The sequence below is a fragment of the Chionomys nivalis genome, chromosome 16 (genome assembly GCF_950005125.1).
Source record: "Chionomys nivalis chromosome 16, mChiNiv1.1, whole genome shotgun sequence".
Taxonomy (NCBI): domain Eukaryota; kingdom Metazoa; phylum Chordata; class Mammalia; order Rodentia; family Cricetidae; genus Chionomys; species Chionomys nivalis.
Genome location: NC_080101.1, coordinates 15,151,241 through 15,177,535, shown reverse-complemented (window position 1 = coordinate 15,177,535; position 26,295 = coordinate 15,151,241). Strand labels below are relative to the sequence as shown.

The following is a 26,295-nucleotide window of genomic DNA, read 5'->3' as shown; positions in this document are numbered from 1 at the left end:
GTTGAAATCAAGGTTATCAGCACAGCTGAATCTGGTTCTCTGCTTTTCTGCACAGAGGCTCCCAGAATGGCCTTCCAGAATGGACCCTCCCTCCAGCTTCTAAAGCCAGCGATGTAAACACAGCCCTTTTCACTCCGCACCTTCTAGCTCCTCTTCCCTCAGCACATCTCTTTCTAGCTAGAGCTGGGACTGGTGCTCTTTTCTTAAGGGATGTGGTAATCAAGCAGGGCTCATTTAGACAATAAGAGGTAGTCTTCCTACCTCGAAATCTATTGCCTAATAATGCCTGTAGAATCCCTTTGCCATATAACAAAGCATTCACTGGGCCTGAAGGACAATGACATTTTTGGCATGGCCATGATTCTGTCAATTATATCAACTCTGGCTCTAGGGAAGGCCAAGCAGGGGTGGTGGCATAGAATAAATAAAAGAGCATCCACAGGGCCAACTTTCCAATCCCCTGGGTCAGCTCTGGGTAACAGCAGGGTAAAGCTTTGAAGTGCATATAAGGTTCAAATTTTTATTTAGACAGTGAGATTCTTCTTTTTCATCCTTGAGAGTGGATTTTTAACTACAGAAAGAAGTTATTTTTCTATCCCAAAGTAACCAAACCACCAAGCCTGTGTGTGACAGGGAAAGATAGTTATTTCCTGTTGCTATCTGTCCCAGTTGAGTCTGTTCAAGTTGAGTCATGCAGTTACAGTTTTGACTGCAGTGTATCTGTAATTTAGCACCTTGTTTTCCCACCAATAAACCCCTTTTAAGACTGTCCCAAGGAATGATCAAGGCAGCAGTCTAGAAAAGGGTCCTCACAGAAGCCTCGCTTATTCCTTCCTTCTACCCGCTTTGAGTTTGTGTCTTGTTGTGCACTGTTACTGTAAGTTCTGGAATTGCCTTGCCTCTGTCTCTCTTTGCTATTCTATATTGCTGCAAACAAGCCACCTCACCTGCTCCCTTATGTCTGTTCTAAAATATCCTACTGGTTCTGAAGATATTAACATGACCTTGTAGATTAATCTTGCTAGAGTGAATGATCACTGATCTCAGATCGACCCTGAACACTGTCCAATAATCCTGTTGTATTTCTCTGATGGGCGCTTTCTTCCTCTCGCTCCTCAAACTTGCAGAATCTCTCTTTCTCTCTGGCAGACATCACCAACTGTGCTTTGAGTCTGACCATTTTCTGACCATGAGTCACACACAATAGCTTTTCCTTGTATACACAACGTCTCCTTCCCAAAATGGGTTCTTCTATTTCTGTTTCCTGTCTCTTAAGCACATTTGAGCTATTCTCCACTGTGGTAGGTCCAATAACAGTCCCCAGAAGACGTCCATGTCCCCTCCGGAACTTGTGAATGTTACTTTACATGGCAAAAGGCATTTTAGAAGATATAACTGAATTGAGCATCATACAATGAGAAGATTATCCTGATACATCCAGACAGGCTAAATGTAATTACCTCACTTCGGTGTCATCAGACAGAATAATGGTGATGTTGAGACCGAATGTCCACAGGGCCATCTTACTACTGAGGGCTTCCTTTAGTGGCAGGAGGTTCTTCTTTGACGCAATGTCTGAATGGCTGAACATCATGCATTAAGCTAACAAGCCACAGATTCCTAGACAGGATTTCTGGTCCTCCGTGCCTCTGGGCAGCACAGGATCCTTTGAACCAGGACAGGCACTGCTTTTGTGCAATATCCTGCTCCCCTGGATCCACTCTCCCCGACATACAGAGCTTTCCTAAAAGGACCACACTTCCTGGCTGTGGCTATCCCAGGAAGTTCTGCATGTTCTTCCAGCTGGCTTTTGTTGTAGGAGATGAACTATCTGACAAGGTGACAATGACTGGGTTGGGAGTCAAGAGTCAGGCACTGGAAGTGATTTGCACTCAACTGCATGCCTTGATTATAAGAACATGAGAAGTTATTGAGAAAAACAGAGGTAACACTGAAGCCATCCTGGCTCTCTTGGCAACAGGGAATGAAAGACAATGATGTACTGGTACAGACTTTGAGACCCTGCTGAAAAGCAAACAGGGGAACTGAAGAGATGCTTCTTGTTGATCCTGGCTGGGCTGACTTTTCTCAGAGACTAACCGATGCATAGTTTCTCCATCTGTAGACACACAGGTGTTACACTTACCTGCTGTGTCTCATCAGATCCTAAAATGCACCCCTTTCTGCTTGGTATTGGTGAGAATGGCACATAATTGTACGTTTATTAGAAAGTAGTCACATAGTACCCAAGGACACCTCCTTACGTTTAGTCCCAGAGGTCGGAATTTTAAAAGCTGCTTTGAATGTAAATATATTCAATACTATTATCAGGACAATTATTGTTGTCTTTTTTCCCACCCCCAATATTTCCAGCCTGGAAGGGTTTACATATATTTATACGCAGCTGTGAAAGCAAAATACTGTTTAACATTATCTGCCTACTTCTGGACAGAGCCCAGCTGTAACAGGAGACAGCCTTCCTGTTTCCTAAATGAAGCTCTTCCCTAGCAGCTGATCGTTGATCATTGGTAGCCATACAGTACATATAAGGTTAAAATACCGAGGAAGGTTGGATTTAGGAACACTCAGTAAGAAATGCTGGCAGTCCACCCTTCAGCGTGGTCAATATGCTATCCATCATTGAAAAGATACGTCCATGACTAGGAATCCAGGTGGATTCGACAGCTTTCTTTTCTTAGATTTTTCAGAACTACCCATGGAGCGAAGAGTCATCAATGATGGGTCTGAATGGAGAGAACAGTATGACGAACTCAGAAAGTGAAAATTTTCTGTCCATTTTTATCTGATATTTTTCTTTAAAAACAACGCTGTTTGTTCTCTCAGATGAGGCACTAGAATTTAGCATGAACTAGAGAGACAGGACTGTACGTCATTAGGGTACGACAATTTTCCTCGCTGCGTGCATGTGTGGTTTCCTTAGAGTCCATTCAGAGGGATGCGGATGTTTAAGCCAATCTTACCTTTTCACCAGAGTTGTCTTTAGCTGTTGGGATTTGCCAGGTGATGTTGGCAGAGTCTTGCTGTTCCCCAGTCTTAGCCTCGATGTCTTTTGGACAGCTGATCTGTGGAGCCTCCACATCTGACCCCCCCCCCAAAAAAAAACACAAATCAATTAAACACCACACCCTGACATGTACTTCTAAATTATTTTTAAAAGGTGGTCAAACCGGTTATATTAATACTTGATAATTTTTAATATGCTGATTACCAGTTGATTAGGACTACACAACTACTTTGCATAGTTCATCTTATGTGGCTTAGGAGCCCCTTCCTGAACTGGCCCTGCCTACATTCGCAGTCCACTGTTGGGAACTCATGCTTCACATGGGATTGCTGTTAGCCCGTGGAACTCTGTAGTCTGTCCTGTACTTGGTCCTTTGCCTTGGTTCTTCTCTTTGCCTTTGCCCGCCTTAACGTCCAACTATATCCTTCCCCACACCCTGGCCAAGAGCAACTGCAGGTCCTTTCATCCTAAGCGCAAAAGCTGCCCCTGGCTCTTCCCAACCACCTGGCATGCTCATTCCCTGAGCCCTCATAGCGTCTGTTCTTCCCAACCAGAAAACTCAGCAAGCCACGGCAAAACAGAAGTTTCTCGCCTGTTTACTTGAAGGAAAAGAGTATTTCTTTCCATGCTGTTTTATTCAGTACCTGGCATACAGTAGGAACTTGGTCAATGTTTTGTCTTTTGAATGAAACAGAGAAATAATTGGAAGAAAAAGAAAGCTGACGGGGGCAGAAAGTACACTCGAAAATGGGGCCATCAATCAGAATTAATTAGCAGTCCCAGAAGGTACTATCAAACAAACAGCAAATTTAAGCTAATGATACTTTTGACAGTGGAAAAGCTTTACACACTACAAGAGCTGAATTAAGCCTGCTAGCATTGAAGTCAACTTCTTGTTATGGGTTAGAATACATCTTTTATTTCTACACGATGTTGAACGAGGTCTGCTAAATTTCCCAGACGGATAGATCTGAATTGCCTATACCATGTCTCATTTCGCTGCCTCTCTGGAATTTTATTAAATTTCTGTTTCTCCTATGAAGAAGCACAGTGCATACTGATAATCTGAAAAAGAATGACATTGCAGTTTTCATTTCTAGTTAAGTTTGCTTGGACTTGAAATTGTTTTTTATTTACTTTCCCTCCATCTCCTAAGGCATGGTTGCTTTTCTGTCTGTAATGCGAATCAGACTCGGCTTTCTGGTATAGTTTCTCATTCTGCCTCACAGACTCTGCAACGTAGGCTTTTTCCTCAGAGGAAGTTTGTCAGCCCTAGTGCTCAGGGGCTTTGGGGCTAAAGACCCAGATCTTCCAGGGAGGCTTTTCTCTAGTAGGAAGGACAGAAAGGAAACCCAGCCCTTTTCCTGCTCAGTTCCTGGTTCTCTTCATGATGTAGGCATTGTGCTCCTCAATCTCATTCACAAACTCTTAACTTCAGTCTCTTTGGGTTGATTAGTTGAGGTATTCAATTTCTTATTTAGTACTTGTTTATTCTAAAGGGATTCTCAGTTTGATACTTTGAATTAGTGCTATTTCAACAATATCCACTCCAATTGTTATTTTATACTCTCATCTCCTGGAGCACAGACACACAGACACAGACACAGACACAGACACACACACACACACACATAGACACACATTTTTATTTTGGAGGACTTTATATCTACACTGTTTTTTACTTCTCAGGCCTCTTTCTTGTTTTTAACACTGTTTTTCACCGTGGGTTGCTCTTGCTGTGGGGTAAACAATAATGTAGCAAGATGCAGGCTTCAAAGTGCTTGTGGCCGGGTCCTTTGAGCCAGCACAGTCCCGTCTGCTTTCCAGGCATCAGAGGTTCTTCATAGATCGCCATCTCCCGAAGAGAACTCTTAGATGATTCTGGCCCTAGCATCATCTTCATTTTCATGTTTCTTCCGTCATTCTCTCCCAGCTGGATTTTCATAAATTCACTCTTTGGAACCAGAAGCCTTCCTAGTTCTTACATGGTTTTTACCTGCCATTTTACCAATGACTTGTGGTGATGCGGTAAAATTCACAGAGAGACAATCCTACCTGACACTCATATGCCATTATGTAGGAATCTGGCTTTTTTCCTGCCCCACGCAGGCACCTACCTTTGCACACAGCTGTCTGAACCTTGGCACTCCACTTCCCAGATGTGGCACAGCTCACCTCTCTGACCCCAGACAAAACGTATCCCGGGCGGCAGCTCAGCTGGCAGATCAACCCAGGCTTGGCTGGCTGCTTGCCACAGCTAGGTGGAGATATGAGGACGCCCTTGGGCTTCTGGAAGGTAGCACAGTGGCGTTCTGTTGCACAGAAATGACAACACATCATTGACATGCCCACAAAATAGAAACAACAGAGTCACTTTACCTCACCCCCAGGTGTAACTGTGCTACCTTAGATTGACATGCCCCACACATAAGTGATTGCGTGTGACACTGTGTGTACAATGTATTACAAAAAGTGTGGAACTACCTCTTTGGTTATTTCTTCTTTAATTTGTTTGTGTTTTGTTGTCTTTATGAGACAGGGCCTCATGTAGCCTGGGCTGGCCTCAGATTTGCCAGGCAACCAAGAATTGCCTTGAACTTCTCACCTTCCTGTTTCTATCTCCTTACCATTAGGATTTAAGGTATGAACTGCAGCTCCTGGTTTTATGTGCGATCAAACCCCAGGTTTGCTACAGGGTAGGCAAGCATTCTACTAACTGAGCTATATCCCCAGACCATCTTTTGTTATTTTGCCATCATATTAAAACTTTGAAAGTCTCTGTATATGTATTGCTCTTATGGGTTGATGAATAAAGTTGTTTCAGCCAATGGCTTAGCAGAGTAAAGCCAGGCAGGAAATCTGAACAGAGATAAATAGAGTAGACTGAGTCAAAGAGACACCATGTAGCTGCTAAAGGAGACAGATGCTCCAGAATCTTACTAGTAGGCCACAGCCTTGTGGGGATACACAGATTAATAGAAATGGGTTAATTTAAGATGTAAGAATTAGTTAATAAGAAGCCTGAGCTAATAGACCAGAGAGTTTTGTAATTAATATAGTTTCTGTGTGATTATTCAGGTCTGGGTGGTCAGGAAAAAAATGAGGACTTGCTGCTTACAAAATGGCTCCAGGGTGGGGCAACTGCATCCACATAAAAACAGAGAGCTTGGGAAGGAATTCTAGACACAAAAGAGCAGAGTGAAGCACAGCTTCTTGGTAGTCACATTTTTTTTCTTTTAGATAGGCTCTGTTTGCTGGCAGTGAGAAGAGGTGCTGCTCCTTTAAGAGAAGGCTCCTGACTCAGCATTAGCAGCAAAACCTGTGAGGCTTCCCTAAAAAAAAACAGCTTCCTGGTTTGTGCTGGCAGAATGAACTCTGGCTCTTTTGGGAGGTCCTGCACTTAAATGGAGTTTGTGAGCAGCATGCTGCTAGTTGCTTAATGGCCACAGAGACCCTTTATGTCCCTGGAGCTGGGGCAGTGAGCATGGCTCACAGAGGTGGTGATGAATGTATCTCAGCTATGTTGAACTGGGGGGAAACAAACAGGCAAGACCATGGAGTTGGTCCTACCATTCCCCTTTAACATTAAAAAAAAAAAAGAGCACTCCTGGTCAGAAAATGATTACACATATCCAATAAAGACAGATATAGACAATAAAAGACCTCTGAATGAGACACGGTGTGTTTAAAAAATGTATGTAGGCTTTAGAGAGAGAGAAAAAAATAATAGTTTTAGAAAATAAAACAAAGTCTTTAAAGAGACACTAAAAGTAATATAAAAGAGTACAGACAGTCATTGATTAAAGGAATAAAAAATAAGTCACACAAAGATGGAATATACACAAGAGAGTCTTGATTATGTATATATTGTGTTTTATTTAAATGTTTTGACTGTAGAGAGACATTTGATTTTGGGGGCTGCTAAATTAAACCAACATAAAGGTATTTTGACTTCAAAATTTGAGTCTAAGGATATGTTACTTGGAAAACAGGTTCTGCTTTTGTTTTCACAGAAGACGAGAACCTGTGGATTCCTTCCAGGCTAATGTGGTTTGATGGAACAAGACCCCCTGAAAGATCTCCATGAACCCTAAAAATACTTTGCCCAGCAAACATCAGGAAGCAGTTTGGAGAAAATTATACCCAAATTCCCAAAATAATTGTTTATAAATATTTAAAGGGGATATGATATAGAAATGAATACTCTACATTGGTATGGACTTTGATTTATTGATATAAATTTAAGGACAATTTTCTACTATGTATATTTCTACTCTTGTTTGAGGTATTGTGTTTGTGCAGCTCATTTAAAAATGTAATGTATAATTTAAAATTACAGATTAATAGATAGTAATTTATAATAGTCAAACTTGTAGTTGTGTTAGTTAGGTTTCCTAGATATGCAGAGACATATTTCAGTTAAATAATCTTCAACACTTCAAATACCTACAGAATATGACATTTAAAATATTTTAAGAATATAGACTTTTCTTGACGGTGAGACATGTCTACTTCTGGTAGCACCAATTACTTCAGAGAGGTTGATGGACATTGAAAAAACTTGTTATGGAATTTGCCTTCAGTGTGACAAGGCTAGCTATTTGGGCAAGAAACTACTGTTGCCTGGACTGTTTGACGGTATGCTTTATGGACTAGACATGCAGGACACACAGACAAGTGACTGCTGAACTTTCCAAAAGATGGGATGGTCCTTCAGAATTCCTGCTAGAAGGACTGGAGTGATTTAGCAAATGTATTTGACAATGCATCCACAGTACCACAGATATACATATGCACATATTCATATGTATCAGGGGAATGTGGTCTGTTCCAGTTCCTTGCAGAATCCTGAACAAATGAACTGCTCAGACCTCACACCTTCTGGCCACTTACCCACACACCGTGGTTCTGCACCATCCCACTGGGCGTTTCCTTGACAGGTGAGCTTAGCACTTCCTTCTAATCTGTATCCTTCATTACAGGTGACCAAACACAGGGTGTTGTAGGACATTTCCACAGTGGAGCAGCTGATGTGGCCATGTTTGGGCTGGCGGAGATGGGGGCATGTTCTCACTATAGAAAATGTCAACAATTACATTTTACCAAGTACAGAGAGAAGTAGAAACTGTTACTTTAATAATGGCTTTGTATAATTACATGACTATTACCTGTTCTCAAGGTGTCAGGAGATAAAATACCCTTATTTTTTTTAAATATGGAGTCTTTACAAACCTACATTTTATTTGCACCATTACAAATACAGTTTGTAGCCCATGGGTGGGGAATTTAACTGTGTGAGGAGTCTATCTCTGATTAGATGAAGACAGCTATGTAACAACAAAGATTGTTTCTATGCCAGAGCCTGTGAATTGCCCACTGCCTCAATTTGGATTTTATGGCTGTGAAGAGATACCACAACCATGCCAACTCTTATAAAGAAAAGCATTGGGGTTGGCTTACAGGCTCAGAGGTTTAGAACATTATCATCATGGCAGGAAGCATGGTAGCATGCAGGCAGGCACGGTGTTGTAGCTGAGAGTTCTGCATCGGGATTGGCAAGCAGCAGGAAGAGAGTGACACTGGGCCTGGCTTGACCATTTGAAACCTCAAGGCCCTCTTCTGGTGACGTACTTCCTCCAACAAGAGCACACCTCTTAATAGTGCCAGTCCCTCCGAGCCTATGAGGGCCATTTTCATTGAAAACCCCACCCACTCAGTAGCCACTCTTCCCAGCATGACACAGCATCATAATGTGCCCATCATAGTTGCCCAACTTCACTGCTCTTAGTGAGAGCCAATGAGATACAGCTGAATTTGGGTGAGACTTTCCAACCAATGGAGTGCTTTTTTTAGTCTTCTTTTTGTCCTCTTCTCTTCTTCCCAAATAAAGGCATGTGAGAGACTATACTAGCCAGCTGTTGCATATTTACCAGTACTACAGGAAAGGTACCATGCATTAGAGGATGGTGTAGAAACACAAAGGAATCCTAGTCTCTGGTGATGGTGGGGTTCTTCCACCAGTTTGGGATTATCTATACTATCTTCCTTTAGACCACAGGAAAGCCTGAAACCTCGAGGCATTGGTAATTAGAATTTTGATACTGGGAGCTATACATGAGTCAAATTATTTCTATGCAGTACCCATTTGTTCCCTTTATCAATTCTCCAGGGAAAGATACTAAGTAAGAAACAAACAAAAATACTCTACAAAAGAGCTAAGTTCAGGGTCTAGAAACAGTACTGTGCACAACACTGAAGGCCAGAAGGTTATACAGCAATCGCTAAAAAATCTTCAGTGCAAGGTTTGGAAAGCAAGAATATTGTGAGGACCCCGAGTGCACTTTTATGTATGAGCAAGTTTTTTTTTGAAGAAATGTATACTTGTTTATTTTGAAAACTTTAAAAGAATAGGAATGAGAGCTCATGCAAAATATTCAAGTGTGCATTCTACTGAAGTTACTGGCAGACTTTATTCTGTGGGAACACATTCAAATTATCTCAGTTGGCAGAGCATAAGTATTAAGTAAATTAAATATAAATTTCAGATTTATTACTCCATAGGGAAAATTTGAGAACTGAATGAGAGGGGAAATATGAAACCGTGTCCTTTGCTATCCCTGGGACAAGTTGGCCTGAAGTCAACTATTAATTAAATATTTATCAAAATGTCTGCCTGCCCTGGGGGACTGTTATTGAAGGAGTCCATCATGTACCAGGTCATGTCAACTGTCTTAGAAGGTAAGTGAGATAAATTCATCTGACTGATTTACATAAAATGGAAAATCATATCAGGGATTGCTTTTAGCGTCAGTTAAAAAAAAATAAATCTCAGAAAACAAATCAGAGCTTTCCCAAGCTAAGCTGAAATGGAGTTGCAGCATCTGTGGCGGGAACACAGCGCATTAGATCTGTGGTGAGAGGTGCAAACTGTGCTGCTTCGCAAACGAGGGTTTTAATAAACTGTCGTTGCTCCATAGGGAAAACAAAGCAAACACCGTCATTCCCTTTCATTTCTTAAGCATTCTATATTCTTCTTTCAAGAATGAGTATTTATCACCAGTTTTCATAGGTACACATTTAATTACTAGATTCAACTTGCAAATTTTTTTTGTCCCTCAATTTATATTTGTTTCAAAGAAACTCATATATGGTTGATGAAGAAAACAGCAACTTACCCTCATTTGACCATGCCACACTGTATACATGTATTGAATTATTCTACACTATAATGTACACAATATTATGGATAGATTATATAGCAACTAATCATTTAGAAAACATGACTAAAATTGAAAACTAAACACAGGAACCCAGTCTTGTAAAAGTGAGCAATCTACAACATAGACAATGACAGACCTACAAATTTGCTGTGGGTTTCATCTTGAACATGAACTGTATTTTTTTCAGATATATGCTTCTTGTCAATGTCCAAATTTTGATTCTGTCTATTACCAGAAATAGAGAAAATCTGATGTAAAATGTAGGCATTTTGCTGTTGAAATGGTTTCTCAGGAGAAACACTAGTTTTCCCGGAGTTCATTTACCATGCTGCCGGGTTTTAGCTAGTTTTTACTGAGGCATCACCTAAGGTTCCTTTAGTGGTTTAGAACGACATATAATTCAATGAAAATTAGAAACGACTCTAAGTACTTTATGAAGGGGAACAAGTGTTCCACTAAGAGAAGCAACAATGAAGCCTGTCAATCATCATTCAACATTACATAATATTGACAGTGTAGCATAAAACATGTAAAAGACAATTTTGCTAATTGCTCTTTCCTGACTCAATTTTACATTTTTATAAAAACAATGATAGAGTTAAAAAATTAGCCTCGGTTCTTTAAACTCTATCTGTAAGCTACTTCTATACACTACACCACCCCCAGAAACAGAAGCCACCCTTGCCCAATGGAAGCATCTCAGAGCCCCAGATATAACATTGTTTACGAGCTGCTACTAAAGCCACACTCATGCCCATAAGGCTGTTTACTGCTGCTGGCTCTAAGGTGTGCTCCAATTTTACAGATAATAAATAAGAAAAAACACATTTTAGAGTTGGTGACATATAGTATATGTTTTGTTGTATTGGATCTCAAGTAAATCCATAAGGCGTTGATAATATGGTAAAGAAAGTACCCAATCTTCCTTCAGGGAAACTCTACTTAAAGGTGAGGTAGGTAGTGACTTTGGTCGTGAAGCTGCAGTAATTTTAGGACAATCCATGGTTGTGGAATATTATTTTACAGGGCAATGACGTGTTACATCTGTTTATGTCCCGGAACATTACTTTAACTGTGTAAAGGTGTGTTACATCTGTTTATGTCCCGAAACATTACTTTAACTATGTAAAGGTGTGTTACATTTGTTTATGCTGCACTTATTTAATCAAGTAAAAATGTGTAAAGATGTAAAGATTGAGTCGTGACGAAGTCGCTGATACTTTAATTTATCTTCTGGGCTTCCTATTTTCAGTTTCCTTCCAAAATTGTGTAGGGTTGTATCTCCAACACGAGTTTCTAACCAAATAACACGCATGCGTTCCTGAGTGAACCTGACACCACCATAGAATGAGGGAAGACTGCAGCGAACACCCCAGGGCCACACCTATCAGACTGAAGAGGTTGACGAGACACAAGCGCTTATGCAGATGAAGATCAAAGGCATCATATAAGGCTTACAAAGGAACAGCCTTCCGAGAGGCACCATGGACTTCTACAGCCAATAGTGTAGGGCAGAAGGTTTGGGTTTAGATTATGGAATGCAGGGAGTCAAGGTTAGGACCTTTCCCTGAAGGGGCCGTTGACTGTCCACTCTGCTTTTCTCCTTTGAGAAGTCGTGTGGAGAAAGTTAAAATATCTGCCTTCTTCACTGCCCACCATTTGGAGAAAAAAAAATAGACATTTCACAGAGACCTGGGAACTGCCAGTAACTGGTGACCTCAAGGAAAATATTTCAGATGTGGTCAGAACAATTATTTTAGTGAGGATGTGTGGGCTTTACTGCTTGACGGAAAATGGGCTTCCTTTGCCTTCACACATCACCAGTGGCTTGAGACTGGAAATCAGTATTCTGAGTCCTTTCTCTCAGAGTCCTATATCTCCAGACATTTTGAATGCCCACTAAAGAGCCTCGGGCTGGTCGGAGCCTCTTGGAGGTAATGATATTTGTAATTAGGAAGCCAATGCTGTTTTGTGTTTTTCTGGGGCATTCAAAAATGTCACTAAGATTATTTCCAGACATCGATCTGTTTTTAATACTCTTTTCTGGCATTCACTAACTGATTTTGAACTAGATTCGAAGGTTTTGGTTATGCATATTTATTTTTGAGATCTCATCTTGGGGGGATGTCCTTTCATCTTCTGCTGCCACTGCTCCTCAGCCCCATCCACTCTCTGACTTCCTAACACGAGAGGGACACTTGTAGCGTCTGCTCTTCTGTCAATTTACGCGTTGTCAGAATTCTGTTATCTCTGAAATTACCCTCTACTACTTTCTCAGGTTATATTTTCCAGTTTATTAATCTGGCTTTTGAGTATGCTTTATTGTACAGATAGTTTTGATCCCCCTCTTTGCTCTAAGAATTCTCATTACTCTTTGAGGTCTCCTCAATTCTTTGGGATCCTAGTCTTACTTTATTTGATGCAATTGCCTTTGAGGCTCAACTGTTTAATTATTCATGCTTCCCTGTCAGCCATTTTTGTTCAACCTGCTGGCCATAGTTTGTCCTCTACTTTTGGCAGGCTACACGATAAAGATCTGATTGGAATAATTTCCTATTTCCTACTGGGTTCGGTTTTAGTAGCTAATAAACACAGACAATGGATGTCTGTGGAACTTTCAAATGCTCTTGGAATGCAAGCCAGTGAGTTCCCTGTATGGTTATAGACACAGAGTTCTCAGGAGACAGCACCCTTTATCCAGTGATCTGGGAGAAACTGTGGCATCTTGGAGAGAAGTCAAGTCCTCAGCAAAGGACATTGACGATGGACAGAGGAAGGCTTCCAGTTTCAGTCATGGATAAATCAGTCCACCAAGATGTCCAAATAAGTCTGAACTTCAGCAAAATCAATTATTAAATTTTACATATACTTATGTCCCAAATCTAGTTCCCTAACAGAGTAGCATTGGGGGCCAGGCAGTTGGAGGGAGTCCTCAAGTCCTTGACTTGCTTTTACCTTTCTTTGGGAAGCCTCCGCCTTCCTGCCTTGTGAAGCCTTTGGAGGCTGGGGCTGTGTAGTTGTAAGAACTAGGAACTTAGGTAACAGCCAGTCAAATGGGGGGATCTGAGACACTGTTCTGTCCTTGCCGTGGAAGCCACGACTCCCACAGCTGTTCCCACTCTTTCTTACTGGCTTGACTTGGCTCCTTGGAATCTCACCATAACCTGTTCTCCACTTTCTAGAGCTGGAGATATTTGAGTTGAGGTGCTCCCACTGCGAAATTCTGGTGTGACGCAAGCCCTGTCTTGTGGGGGGGCATCCAGCCTTCGCTCTGACTATCCCAAGTCTTGGCATCTTTCCTAATGTTCTTCTTACCCCATCTTGACTATGGAAGTTTGAGTAACCTGTCCATTTACGTCTAGACTAGCAGTTTCCAACCTGTGGGCCATGGCCCTTTTGAGGATCGAATGAACCTTTCACAGGAGGCACCCATCAGACATCCTGCACATCAGATGTTTACATTACAATTCATAATGGCAGCAAAATTACAGTTATGGAGTAGCGATGAAAATAATATTAAGGTTAGGGGTCACCGCAACACGAGGAACTGTATTAAGAATTGTGGCATTAGGCGGGTTGGGAACCACTGCTCTAGACAGACATTGTCTTTGCCTGTTCATTAAAAGACTATGGATGGTGTGGTTGGCAATGATGAGGTCAGTCAGGCTTAGCGGTTCTCAGCCTTCCTCAGTTTTCCCTTTCTTAGGAGCAGGAGCAAATGACTGGCCCATTAGACTCTGAACTGCGAAAGGTGGACAGGACAACCAGGAAACGACAGGAACTGGCCAGACTGCATACCTCTACAGAAGCTCTCTGTCCCAGACCACAAACCGTTGGGTTGACACAAATGGATGCTGCTTCCCACGAGGTCAAAGCCAGGACGACATCGGACCCCACAGGCTGCATTGAAGTGGTTTTTGCAAGTGTTTTGAATAAAAAAACCATTTTCAGGAGGCTTCAGGGCAGGGCAGTGGACAACTAACAGAGAAAAAATAAAAAGCAAAGTCGGATTTTGTCTATGTAACTGTATTGCTTCAGTTTATTTAGCAAAGCATGCCATCTGTCCAATGATCTGTCTGTCTGTCTCCATATATACATCTTTGTTTCTAGATACTAATTTCCCACAGTCTTCCCGTTTGGCCCATCCAATTTTTAAGTATGTTTGGAACAAGAACCCCTACATAGTAAGTATTACTACCAATTAAAATGTAACATAGGCTGGACACTGCCTTTTAAGCTTCAAAGGGTTTTATTTTTATACTGGTACAGATGAATGTAAGATTTCATAGACTTTCTCTCCAGCTCTGGTGCTGGACCCCAGGACTTCATGTGTCTAAGCACATGCTCTACCACCAAGCTATATTCCCCAGTCCCTAGTTCTTGACTTTCATAGATCATTAGATATTTTCCCTATTAATAAAGGTAGAATAAAATAATGAAGAGATAAAGAGCCAGGTGTGGTGGCACAACTTTTAATCCCAGCACTCAGGAAAATGTCACAGCTTCTGCCGTGCACTACATACCATGTAAATATTTCTACTTTTGACACGATGGAAAAATATTTATGAAAAAAACTTTTTAAAAATGAATTTGAGCACTACCAGGGCCAAGACAAGCTGATTTGCCATTCAAATTCATTGCTGATGTTGTAGCATTGCTAGTTTCTAGGTTCTAATTCATGGTTTTTGCAGTCACACTGCTCCTATGAGCTAAGATCTTTTCTTTGAGCAGGAAGCCTGTGTGTTTAGTGCTAATAAATGCTATGTAATAGGAGCAAATGACACCCCCTGTCCCTGCAGTGTGGCAAAAGACAGGAATGTGAAAGACCCCCCTAAATGTATTGAGTGAAGCCACCGCTCTGTATCACAGAGCTCAAGGTCAGCCTTCTATTTCCTGTTTGCTCACAGTAGGTGGCTTACCATGACAGGTCTGACCGGATGTCCGGTACCCCTCTCGGCACACACAGTCTTCAGGAGTTGTGCTTCCGGGTCGAGAAGTGTGGTTTTCATCAGGACATGGGATGCATGTGCTGATTCCTCCTGGAGAAGCTTCAGGCTTATACGTTCCTGATGGGCAAGCTGTGGGCAGAAAAGTGGCCATAGAAGTCTGTTTATGTACTGTGTCCATAGAAACTTAGAAAATGTTGAATATAATGGGGTGGAGATAATCATTCTACATAGAAATAATTATTATATATTTCAAGCAGAAAAGAAGCTTTTAAAAAAAGATTTTTTTGTATTTTTATGTGTGTCTTTTGCCTGCAGGTTTGTATGTGTACCACATGTATGCAGTACCAACAGAGGTCAGAAGAGGGCATCAGATCCCCTGGAACTGGAGTTATAGATAGAAGTTGCTTGTTGTGTGGGTGCTGGGAATTGAACCCAGGTCCTTTGGAAGAGCAACTAGTGCTCTTAACCGCTGAGCCGTTTGTCACTAAAGGCTGACATATTTCATTTGTTATGTGTAAGGTATGAAACCTCTCTAGCCAACACTAGTTTCTGTTATAAAATATGATATTATGACATATCTGGGTTGATTTTTGGGAAAACTCTGCAGAGCAGTGTATATTAAGGGACTCAAAGGAATCAATGCCACTCCACAGATTAAGCAAATCATAGCAAATAGGAAATACATATTTCTTTTTTTTTCATTTTTTTTATTCTTTTTTAATTAAAATTTCCAACTGCTCCCCGTTTCCCATTTCCCTCCCCCTCCTCCCACATATTGCCCCCTCCCCCGCTCCCCTCCCCCTATACCCACTCCTCTTCTCCTCCCCCCAGTCCATTCCCCCTCCCTCTTGATACTGAAGAGCAGTCCAAATTCCCTGCCCTACAGGAAGACCAAGGTCCTCCCACTTCTATCTAGGTCCAGGAAGGTGAGCATCCAAACAGGCTAAGCTCCCACAAAGCCAGTTCATGTATTAGGATCATATTTCATCTCCCCATTCTGTGCAGTCACCCCACCTCTACCCTAAGATCCCTGGGTCCCCTCAGTGCAGATCTGCAAAATCACCCCCATCAGTTCTGTTGAGTGCCCTTGACAAGGGATGAGGAGAAACCAAAGGGCCAGAGGGAAAACTTAACTGATGGGAATCGGTTTTATGAAGAAGAAGGAATGGAAAAAATCCTGCTTCTGCCAGGCTCGCAGGGAGCAAAGACTAAAGGCAGAATCTAACTGACCTTGCTTCGATCGCCCCTCTACACTGACAGTTGTGGTTTTGAATTTGTAGCTTCAGCCCTTTGGGACTGCCCATCTGTAAAACAGCTCAAAAAATAAGACATTTAATAGTGAAGGGGACTCGGCGGTATTCAGCTAAGTAATTAAACAAAGCACAGCCGTGAGGTGGGTTTGAGTATTGAGAAAAGCCACAACCAAGGAGCATGAATTTCCATGCCAAAAGTATGAAGCAATTGCACCAAAAGTAAGATTCATAGTAAAAGGCAGCTATTAGGAAAATAACCATGTTCTGTAATTCTTCATTACATTAAAAAATAGACTATCAAACTCCCATGGCATATGCTAGAAAATTCTAGCTCTGAATCCATTTAAAACTTTAAAAATGAGAGAGACATTAAAAATACTCATAAATCTCTAGGCCTATGAAAAACAGTTTGGCATAAGGGAAGGAACTATTACTTCAAAGCATTTTGTTAGTGAACAGTGAAGTGTTGTTGAATTACACATTGTAACAGACATATCTTCACCTGAACACTGAGGATCAGGAACCTCAGGTTAGTGCAAGACAGCAAGTCCTCCTTTAAAGAGAAGCCAGCGTTTGCAGGGGAAGTGACTGGATAAAGGCTGTCATACATAAGACCAAGAAAATACAACTGCAAAATGACCCTCGGTACTGGGGATAAGTGACAGGAGCAATAGAATTGCAGGACAGCAGAGCCAAGTAGGCACAGCGTAGTCACTATTGTGTTATCAAGGCCGAGACTGTAAGATTCACAGCAATAGCCAAGTGAAATCAACAAAAGCCACAGCCAGCAAGGAAGGAAACACATCACAAGTTTACGAGGAAAGCAATAAGGTAGCGATGAGCATCAAGCAGATCCTTTATGTCTCCAGTGCAAATACAAATTCCTGGGGGAGGGGGAAATCAGCATGGACTGAGGTAGAGACCTGTGTTAAAGGGCACTATGGATCCAAACAGTCAGAACGCTGGGCAAGAACAAGGAAGGCACTGGGCATGTACACGGGTGATACACATGAGTCTAGAAACTAAAGACATTTCATCGGCTAAGAACGAAATCAAAATCAAAAACACAGGTTGTCAAAAATAGTGTTAAATAAACTGCTTGAGAGTGAGAAACGTGGAACATGTAGACACAGTCAGTGTCACACTAAATTACTGTGAAAACGGAAACGAATGACAAGTAAAGCTCCCTTTTCTCAGGAAAATGCATGATAAGAGACAGAAAATAACTTCTGCATACTATAAAAAAGAAATATTTAAGGTACAAGAGAACCAAGTAGGTAAGTGGAAATAAGAAAGCAATTCATTCACACGTATCAATATGATAAAATGGAAAGAAAAGACAGGTTCCAGTTTGCTCATAAGAACACTTGTGTAACTATGATTAAGAGAAAGAATGTATGGCTTCCAAGCCAGCAGAGAGAAAAGTACAAAAAAAAACCTGAACAACATGAAACAAAACAGATAGACGAAACAACAAGGAAGAATGGGATACAAAAGGACATAAATTATGGTGGCAGAGGCTAAACCAAACAGATCGGTTAGCACAAATAGGTCTTTACCTTAACCCTGTTGATAAGGGAGAAACCTGAAATATGTCAGACTCACAGTTTGAAAATAGCATGCTGTTAAAAGATATGGAAGAAAAAAACTTCAAAAACTCCTGGTGAAGGGAACAAATTTCCATCTTACGGAGAAATAGGAAACATATAACGAACAGCCTGGTGTGGTGACACACACCTTCATCATAGCACCCAGGAGGCCGTGGTGACGTATGCCTTCATCCTAGCATCCAGGAGGCCGTGGTGACACACACCTTCATCCTAGCACTCAGGAGGCCGTGGTGACACACGCCTTCAATCCTAGCACCCAGGAGGCCGTGGTGACACACGCCTTCAATCCTAGCACCCAGGAGGCCGTGGTGACACACGCCTTCTATCCTAGCACCCAGAAGGTCGTGGTGACACACACCTTCAATCCTAGCACTCAGGAGGCTGAGACAGAACGAGTGTGAGTTTGTGAATACCCTGGACTACATAACAAGTCCCTGAAGAGATGGGGAGTATGGAGGAGAGAAAAGGCAGAATTGGGTGGGTTGTTCAATAACACAAGACAGTTATGAGCATGAGAATAAACAGACGAAGAAGAAATGTACGAGGCCGACAATCCCAGGGCAAACCGTTTATTGCTCAGCACGAAGGGAAAATGAATGGCTGTCTTTTAGTTTGGCAACCTCTCAAATTATGTTAGCAGCTCTTGCAGATAGGTGTGTGAGGCCATAAAAAACATGTAATGTTTCTCTAGGGTAAACTGAGGGAATCCACGAGAAGTCTCACAGTGTGTCTTCCCTTTGATGCGTTTGTCTCTAAAGGTGTTCCAACTAAATATGAGCAAGGATGCACACTAGACACTTTTGATTATTGTGCGACACTGACGACGATGCAAATGTCCACAGAGAAAGGCTTTCTTGAGTTCTTAAGACACATCCAACCAACTAGACAGTCACCTTAGAAATATAGGTCCTGAGCTGGGGAGATGGCGCCATTGGTGACGTGCTTCCTGTGTGAGTTCACGCTATCAAGTACCCGTGTAGCACACATCTGTCACCCATGTGCTGGGTGTGTGGAGACAGGCAGGTCACAGGAGCTTGCTTGTTTGTCAGGCATGCTGAATCAGTGAGTTCCAAGTTCAAAGAGACCCTGTCTCACAACAGACACCAACCTCTGGTCTCTGTTGCTACTACATATCCACATCACATACACATGACTATGTACACACACGTTGTCTCTTCTCTCTCTCACTATCTCTGTCTCTGTCTCTCTCCTTTGAATAAAGGAGTCATATACTCAGTAATTTTTAAAAATTTTTTTCAAAATTTATTTTATTATTTTTATATGTAGATGTTTTGCCTGCGTGCATGCCTGGTGCTCCGAGACTCCAGCAGAGGGCACTGAATACCCCGGAGCTGGAGTGACAGACAGCTGTAAGCTGATATTATAGTTCTGGGAGTGAATCCTGTCCTCTGGAAGAGCAGTCAGTACTTTTCATGACCCAGTGAGCCATCTCTCCACCCACCGTTCAGTAAATTTACAATCAGTTCCCAGCTCATCATTTCCCAACCATGCATGTGTGTGTGTGGGGGGGTATTCTCATCTCATCAGCCATACGTGTGTGTGTGTGTGTGTGTGTGTGTGTGTATTCTCATCTTATCAACCGTGTGTGTGTATATGTGTGTGTGTGGTATTCTCATCTCATATGTATGTTGTAATAAACAGATATTCCAACACTTGGTAAATACCCCCCCTCCTTTCCTCCCCTGTCTCGTCCTCCACTTAGCTTGTCTTCGTGTGTGTTCCCCTTCCACTAAGCGGACTCCAGCATCCTCCGAGACTCTCACTTATTCTTCAAAGTTTCCCCAACTCTGTGGACAGTTAACGCCCACAGCACATCCCTACCCACTTTGCTCTGGTGCCAGGGTGTGTGATAGCTTAGTTGTCTCTTTCTCCAAGCGGGCAACACACTCTGGGAAGTTCCCACATTTTTCCAGTTCATTGGACTCCACAGCTGTCTATCCCACTGCCTCAGTCAGCAGCCATGCAATCACAGAGGAGGGCAAGAGAAAACAGCGGCTCCCAGAGGGTGGAGGCTGGGCCTAGACAGAGGCCACACTAATATCATGAAGAGCAACGATGGGATCAAATGAAGATGTTAGATTTGGAAGCGAGACTATTGACTCACAGTCTTGGCTCTTCCACTCACAAGCTACGGGGTGCTGGAATAGGATTTTCCTTTTTTCTATTTCTGTAACCTTAGGAAGTTACAGCTAATAATGTCTAAGTTCTTCCCAAAGGTAAAATGTGAAGATTCCATAAAAAGAATATGGAAAAGCCATCTGAAGAAGTCTTCGAAAGTGTAGTCATTTCTGGATGCAGATTTGATATTTTATATTAAAAAGCAATATAACTAGAGAAGAAACTAGCCCTGCATGAGTGTTTGCCAAGCCCCCTTGAATACAAGGGTTTACAATATTGGAGCATAGTGCTTGGGATAAAAATATCTAAAAGCACATTTGGAAACACGTTGTGAAATTCACAGTGCTGATGGGAACCAGGCTCCAGGAGAACTATTTGGAGGCATTACACAATACTTGGGGGCAATGGGTAATAAACTTCTTGGACTTTCAAGGGAGAAATACATCCTCATCCCAAACTAAGCAAAGGCTGAAAAGATGAAATAAATCTGCGGTTTGAACAAGCTTCTCAAGGCTTGCTAGAGGTGCATGGTCTCGCTTTGTTTTGTTTTCTGTTTAAAACAAGGCGTTCCTGGAAGTAAACCAAATATTATTTCTTAACTCCTCTCTTTTGTTGTTGTTAAAAATAAGCACTTTCTCTTTTCAGAAACATGTTGGTGTTAGTAGCTACTATTACTGGAAGTGTGAGTCTTGAGGTTATCATGTCAAACACCAGCTCTTTCCTCAGCTGGGGTGAAATTGTTTGACCAAAGCAGAGTCAAACATCAACTATTTTAGAATCTGTAAAAAGAGAGGCCTCTATGCTCTCTAGTCTGTCGGGCCCATTAACTATCAACATATACTATCCAGGGTGTGTTACGTGTCTGTGTAACACACAACATACAGGGATTGACGCTCTATCTAATTCCTTCTTACACATGCTCTAAAATTAACTTTTAAAACCATAATGGCTATTGGAAGCCTCCACCCTTTCATAACTCATCTCTAAAGGCTAGTGGGTAATTTTCAGGAGCGCAGTATCTGAAAGATTGCATGAGATGCATCTAGGGGTGCAGGATGCCAGGATGCCCATTCTGGTAGAGCAGAGCAGCAGCCCGTGGAGCTGTGCCATGCTGAAGCCTTCACTTCTGTTCTACCCAGGTAGGTCAACATTAAAACATCACACTTCTTTCCAACCTTATGCATTTGGTCTGAACGCAGAATCTTCCTGCAGGGAGCTGTGCTCCGATTTTGAGCACGAGACTTTGTGACTATAGGAAAGACCCTCCTTCTCCAGTGTCGAGCCGATGCATTCACAAGAACAAGAACAAATACACAGAGGGACTTTATTTCCATCAGGATTTTGTCAGTGAACGAAGCGACCCTGAAGCCTCACATGTCAGTGCTTGTGAGGAATGCGTAAGTATCCTGCCACTCTCCTGGGGACTGATTAGCTCATTTGGCTAGAGTACAGACTATTTAAGCGAAATTGTGGATTCGAACCCTGTGGGATGCCTTACCGGCAAATGGTGCCTTAACTGCAGGCTTCCCTGCTTGTGGTTCAGTCTTACCAGGAAGGTGATGGATTACCAGAACTGTCAACAAAACGAAGCCCCGAGCCCTCACAGGATGCCTTGGTGAATTAAGAATTACACAGACAGAAAGACAGGCAGGCAAGTAGGCAGACAGACAGCAAGACCTTTCCAGTTTAAAAATATTGTTTTTTTTTTCAACTCAAGAGGCATTAAAGTTAAACTATTATATAGCCCCATTACAAGGTTACAGATAAGTAGCTTCTTGTTCTCCTTTTTTTATTGGGTATTAACAGAATTTTGTTATTACTTGATATTATTATTATTATATACCCCTGGCTGGCCTGCAACTAAGTACATATCCCAGGCTGGACCCAAACTCAGAGATCCACCTGCCTCTCCCTCCCAAATGTTGGGGTTAGAGGATCCAGCGCCACATCTGGCGATAATTTTTTAAGTGTGTGTGTGTGTGTGTGTACGTGCACATGTGAGCCCGAGACAACTTCGGGCATCATCCTGAGTAATCCCATCAACTTCATTTGGAGATTAATTCCATCATTCTCCACTGGCATGGAGCTCACGGGTGAAGCTAAACCATCTGTTCAGTGAGCCTCAAGGATCCCTCTGTCTCTTTTCCCCCCACTTCTGTGGTTTTAAGTATGTACCAGCATGCATGGCATTTCTTATGGGTTCTGGAGATTGAATTCAGGACTTAATGTTGGCAAGGGAAGCACCTTACCAACTGAGCTCTTTCCCTAGGTATCAAAATTATCAATAGTCCCCAATAGTTAATTATTGTGACTGTGAAATAGGAGGCAGAGACAGAAGAACGTGTGGATGAACCTGGGCCAGGGTTGTCCAACAAAGCATCCCTGTCGTAAGTAAGTGAGGTGCAGGAGGAGGGAAAATTCTAAAGATTATTCACAGATCTCTTCGTGTGCCCTGAGACACGTAACTGTCCACACTCACACATTGTCCATGCATTCGTGCACACAGACATGTGTGGTTCTTAAATCTTGGTCATGACACCTGTTCTGACTTGTTTCTGGTAACTCCAGCCTCATTTCATAGCAAGCTATCTTAAGGCGAGTCCTGTGCCACAATCTTATCTGCCAGAGCACCTAAAATAATCAACAAACAGTCGAAGAAGTCAATGAACAGATTTAAATGACTTTCTTCTGTGGTTTCCATACAACCTCTTTTGGAATGACTGAATCTGCCTGTGTGGTCTGGGCTGCCACTCTTGAAGTAAGTCATGGTGCATTTTTTTTGTTTGTTTTTTGTTTTCCTTCCTGTAGACTTCTATTTTAAAACATCTGACATGTCTTCTAACTGACATTTCTGTAAATTAAATTGCAAGTACTTTACTTTGGCAACCACAATTCTTTCATCTATGAGATTTTTCTCTCTCGTTATCTTTCTCCCTCGTCACTCATTAAGAGAGGGTGTGGAAGGAAGGAGAATTCCCAAAATTCTGATGGCTTTGACGTTTCTGATCTTACATTATGTAACTACGTAGAAAGCCATTTCCCACCCCCCACACCCCCCAAATCACTCCTGCATGGGTAAGCAAAGCTGTAAACTTAAATTTGGAGTCCCTAAAAAGGGATGAAAAGGAGGCTATGGGGGACAGAGGAAAGAATTCCATCCTATGCAGGACGTCATCACACACAAACTAATGGGGGAAACACTGCAGTCGATGACAACCCACCGGAAACTCTTAAAGGCATTGGGGCCAGCAAGAGCACAACCAGTCCCAAGTATCAGCAGACGGGACCACACGAAAATAATGTTTCTGCACAGGCAAAACCAAGCAGAACACCCAGCAACCCAGAAGAGCACCCAGACAACTCCAGGAAGAGAGAAACCTTACCAGCCACATCTAGAGCACTAACACCCAGAATCTACAAAGATATGCAAGAATTCAACACTGAGGGAAGGAAACTACCTCATGGCTAAAGAAATGAACAGAAACTTGTCGAGGGAAGAAGCAGGAATGGTCAATGGCTATTCTTGAGAATGCTCGGCATCCCTAGTCGGGAGGGAAATGCAGACAAAAACTACTTTGAGACGCCACCTCCCCCTTCTCTGAATGGCCCCCACCAAGAAACCTGACCACAAATGTTAGAGAGAATGTGGGGAGAGAGGAACGCTTATTCACTGCTGGTGGCAGAGCAAATTAATACACCATTAGGGAAACGAGTTCGGAAGTTCCGTATGACATAACTGCTCCACATATAGCCAAGGAACTCCGCATCCTGCTACAGAGATATCAGCACGTATGTGATCATTACTGTTCTAACTACTATAGCAAGGAGTGGAAGCAACCTAGATGTCCACCAGCAAATGAATGGATAGTGGAAGTATGGCGTTTGTGCAAAATAGAGTAGTGTTCATCTGTACAGAAAAGTGAAATTTGGAGGAAAATTTGTAGGAAAGTCTATTAAGTAAGGTGGCAGAAAAAACACCAAATATTTTATCTCATATGCACATCACAGCTGCAATGGATGTGTAAACAGCTGTAAATGAGGATATGATGTTTAGAGAGGAACCCTAAAGAGCGTGACACAACGTGATGAGAAAGGAATAAAACCTGTGGCGGACACAAAAGGCAGGAAAGAGTCCGTCCACCTGTTTTACTTTCTGAACTTAACCTCGATCATAGTTTCTCTTTTGTAGGTAAGAGACTGTAAACGTAATCGGTAAAGAATGTCTAAGACCTGAAATGACGCCCAACAGCTCCAGAGTGGCCATTCTAACGACATACAAGTTCTCTGAGACGTACAGAGCTCGGGACTGGGCACGTGTCTGAGTGGCTTCCTGAAGTCAGTTGTGTGATGCTTGTGCGTTAATTCGAGAAAAGTGATCTTGTTTTAAAAATTATTTAAAAATTAAAATAAATTAAGAGATGACAACGAAGGAGGACATAGTCCAGAACTCAAAAGCTGGAGCATGCTCAGGTGACTTTTGTGAGTCTGCACACCAGCGTGATGTCAAAGGAGAAGTTAGATCATACCCAGACAGAAGATGTAACCCCTGCATTCCCCAAACAGAAAGACAAACAGCCAAAGAGAAGTGCTCTTCCTAGTCAAAAGACCCAAGCAAACTTCGTGTTCATAAATCTGAAGTTTTAACATAACAAAAGTGTCAAATTTTTACCAAGTGATGTACAGATGCAGGGTAGTGCCTGTGAAAATTAGAGCAGCATTATTTGTGCATGAAGATAAGATTGTTTAAGGTTTATATGGAAAGATGAAGAAGCTAGAATAGCTGTAATGATTTTGATAGAGAATGAACACAGCCAATGTCAAGACTTAGTACACGGCTGTAGGGGTTGACACTGCGATGGCTCAGAGCGCATCTCAGAAATAGACAGTAACACATCCAACAAGCGCAAAATGAGTTCAATGAGGGAAGCATCACCTTTTCAGGAAACAGTGAGGAGAAACTTGGTCCACACAGGTAAAGCCACTGACCAGACGTAAGTCTCACACCTTAAGAATAAAATATGACATGGATGTCCATATCAATGCAAGGCTAAAATGCGTTTAGAAGTGAACATAAGATAAGATCCTTGGAAGGCAGGAAGGCAAAAGTATAATGCGCAGATGGCAGTGATGGTGAATGACTCCTCCAAGTTCAACAGCATCCCACACTTAAAAGAATGACCCAAGAACCACATCTCTCACCCCAAACAAAACATTTAAGACAGATCAGGCATATCCATGTAAGATGCGAAACTCTGAAACTGCCAGAGGAACACACAGAGAACACTCTTAAAGAAACAAACATAAGCAAGGACTTCCTAAAAAGGACCCCAGAAGCAGCAAATCTCACAGAACTGACAAATGCATAGAATTCAAAGCGTCTTCATGGCAAAGGAAAAATCAATAGAATGAAGCCAACAGAATTGGGAAGAAATCACTGACAAATGTGCAAAGGACAGGGGCTTAACCTCAAGGATCTATAAGGAACCCCCAAAATTAAACACCCAAGATATCACCCAATCGATAAATGGGCTAATTAGTTGAATAAAAAGAGGAAATACAAATTAGTCCTTACACACACAAAGGAACAGACTATCGAACATGCACGAGGAAGAGCCTGGGGAACCAGGCTGGATGAACAGCACCAGTCTCAAAATGCTGTATGACTCCATTTATAGATTATTCTTGAAATGGCGTTATGTAATCAGACAACAGATTGGTGATTTCCAGAGGTGGGGGTGCTAGGAGTTGGAGGAAGTGCTTAGGGCTGTATCAGACAAACCGAGTGATCCTTGTGGCAGCAAAAATGGTGACATCAATCTCACATCTGTGGTGGATTGAATGAACATGGGCCCCACAGGCTCATATACTTGAATACTTGGTCACCAGTTGGTGGAACTGTTTGGGAAGGCTAGGCAAAAGTAGCCTTGTTGGAGGAGCTGTGTCACTGGGGGCTCTAAGGTCACAAAAGACTCACCATTACCATTTAGCTTTCTCTGCTTTATAGACATCTCCAGACATGGACTAGAATCTGAAGAAAGGCACTGGGAGACTAGAAAGGGCAGATTGCAGATTAATACGCTACCATCTGTCCAAGACAGC

General features: G+C 42.1%; 1 protein-coding gene across 2 annotated transcripts in view; it reads right to left on the bottom strand.

The window, feature by feature from the left end:
* The window catches only part of Svep1 (sushi, von Willebrand factor type A, EGF and pentraxin domain containing 1), a 153,904-nt gene that overhangs the window by 82,595 nt on the left and 45,014 nt on the right, over window positions 1–26,295 (bottom strand). For both annotated transcript variants that reach the window (XM_057790420.1, XM_057790421.1), the window contains exons 4-8: window positions 15,165–15,323; window positions 14,044–14,223; window positions 7,919–8,098; window positions 5,143–5,337; window positions 2,982–3,100 (exon numbers count right to left, since the gene is read on the bottom strand). In XM_057790420.1, coding sequence (XP_057646403.1) covers window positions 2,982–3,100; window positions 5,143–5,337; window positions 7,919–8,098; window positions 14,044–14,223; window positions 15,165–15,323 — 833 coding nt within the window. The remainder of the gene's footprint in view (window positions 1–2,981; window positions 3,101–5,142; window positions 5,338–7,918; window positions 8,099–14,043; window positions 14,224–15,164; window positions 15,324–26,295) is intronic.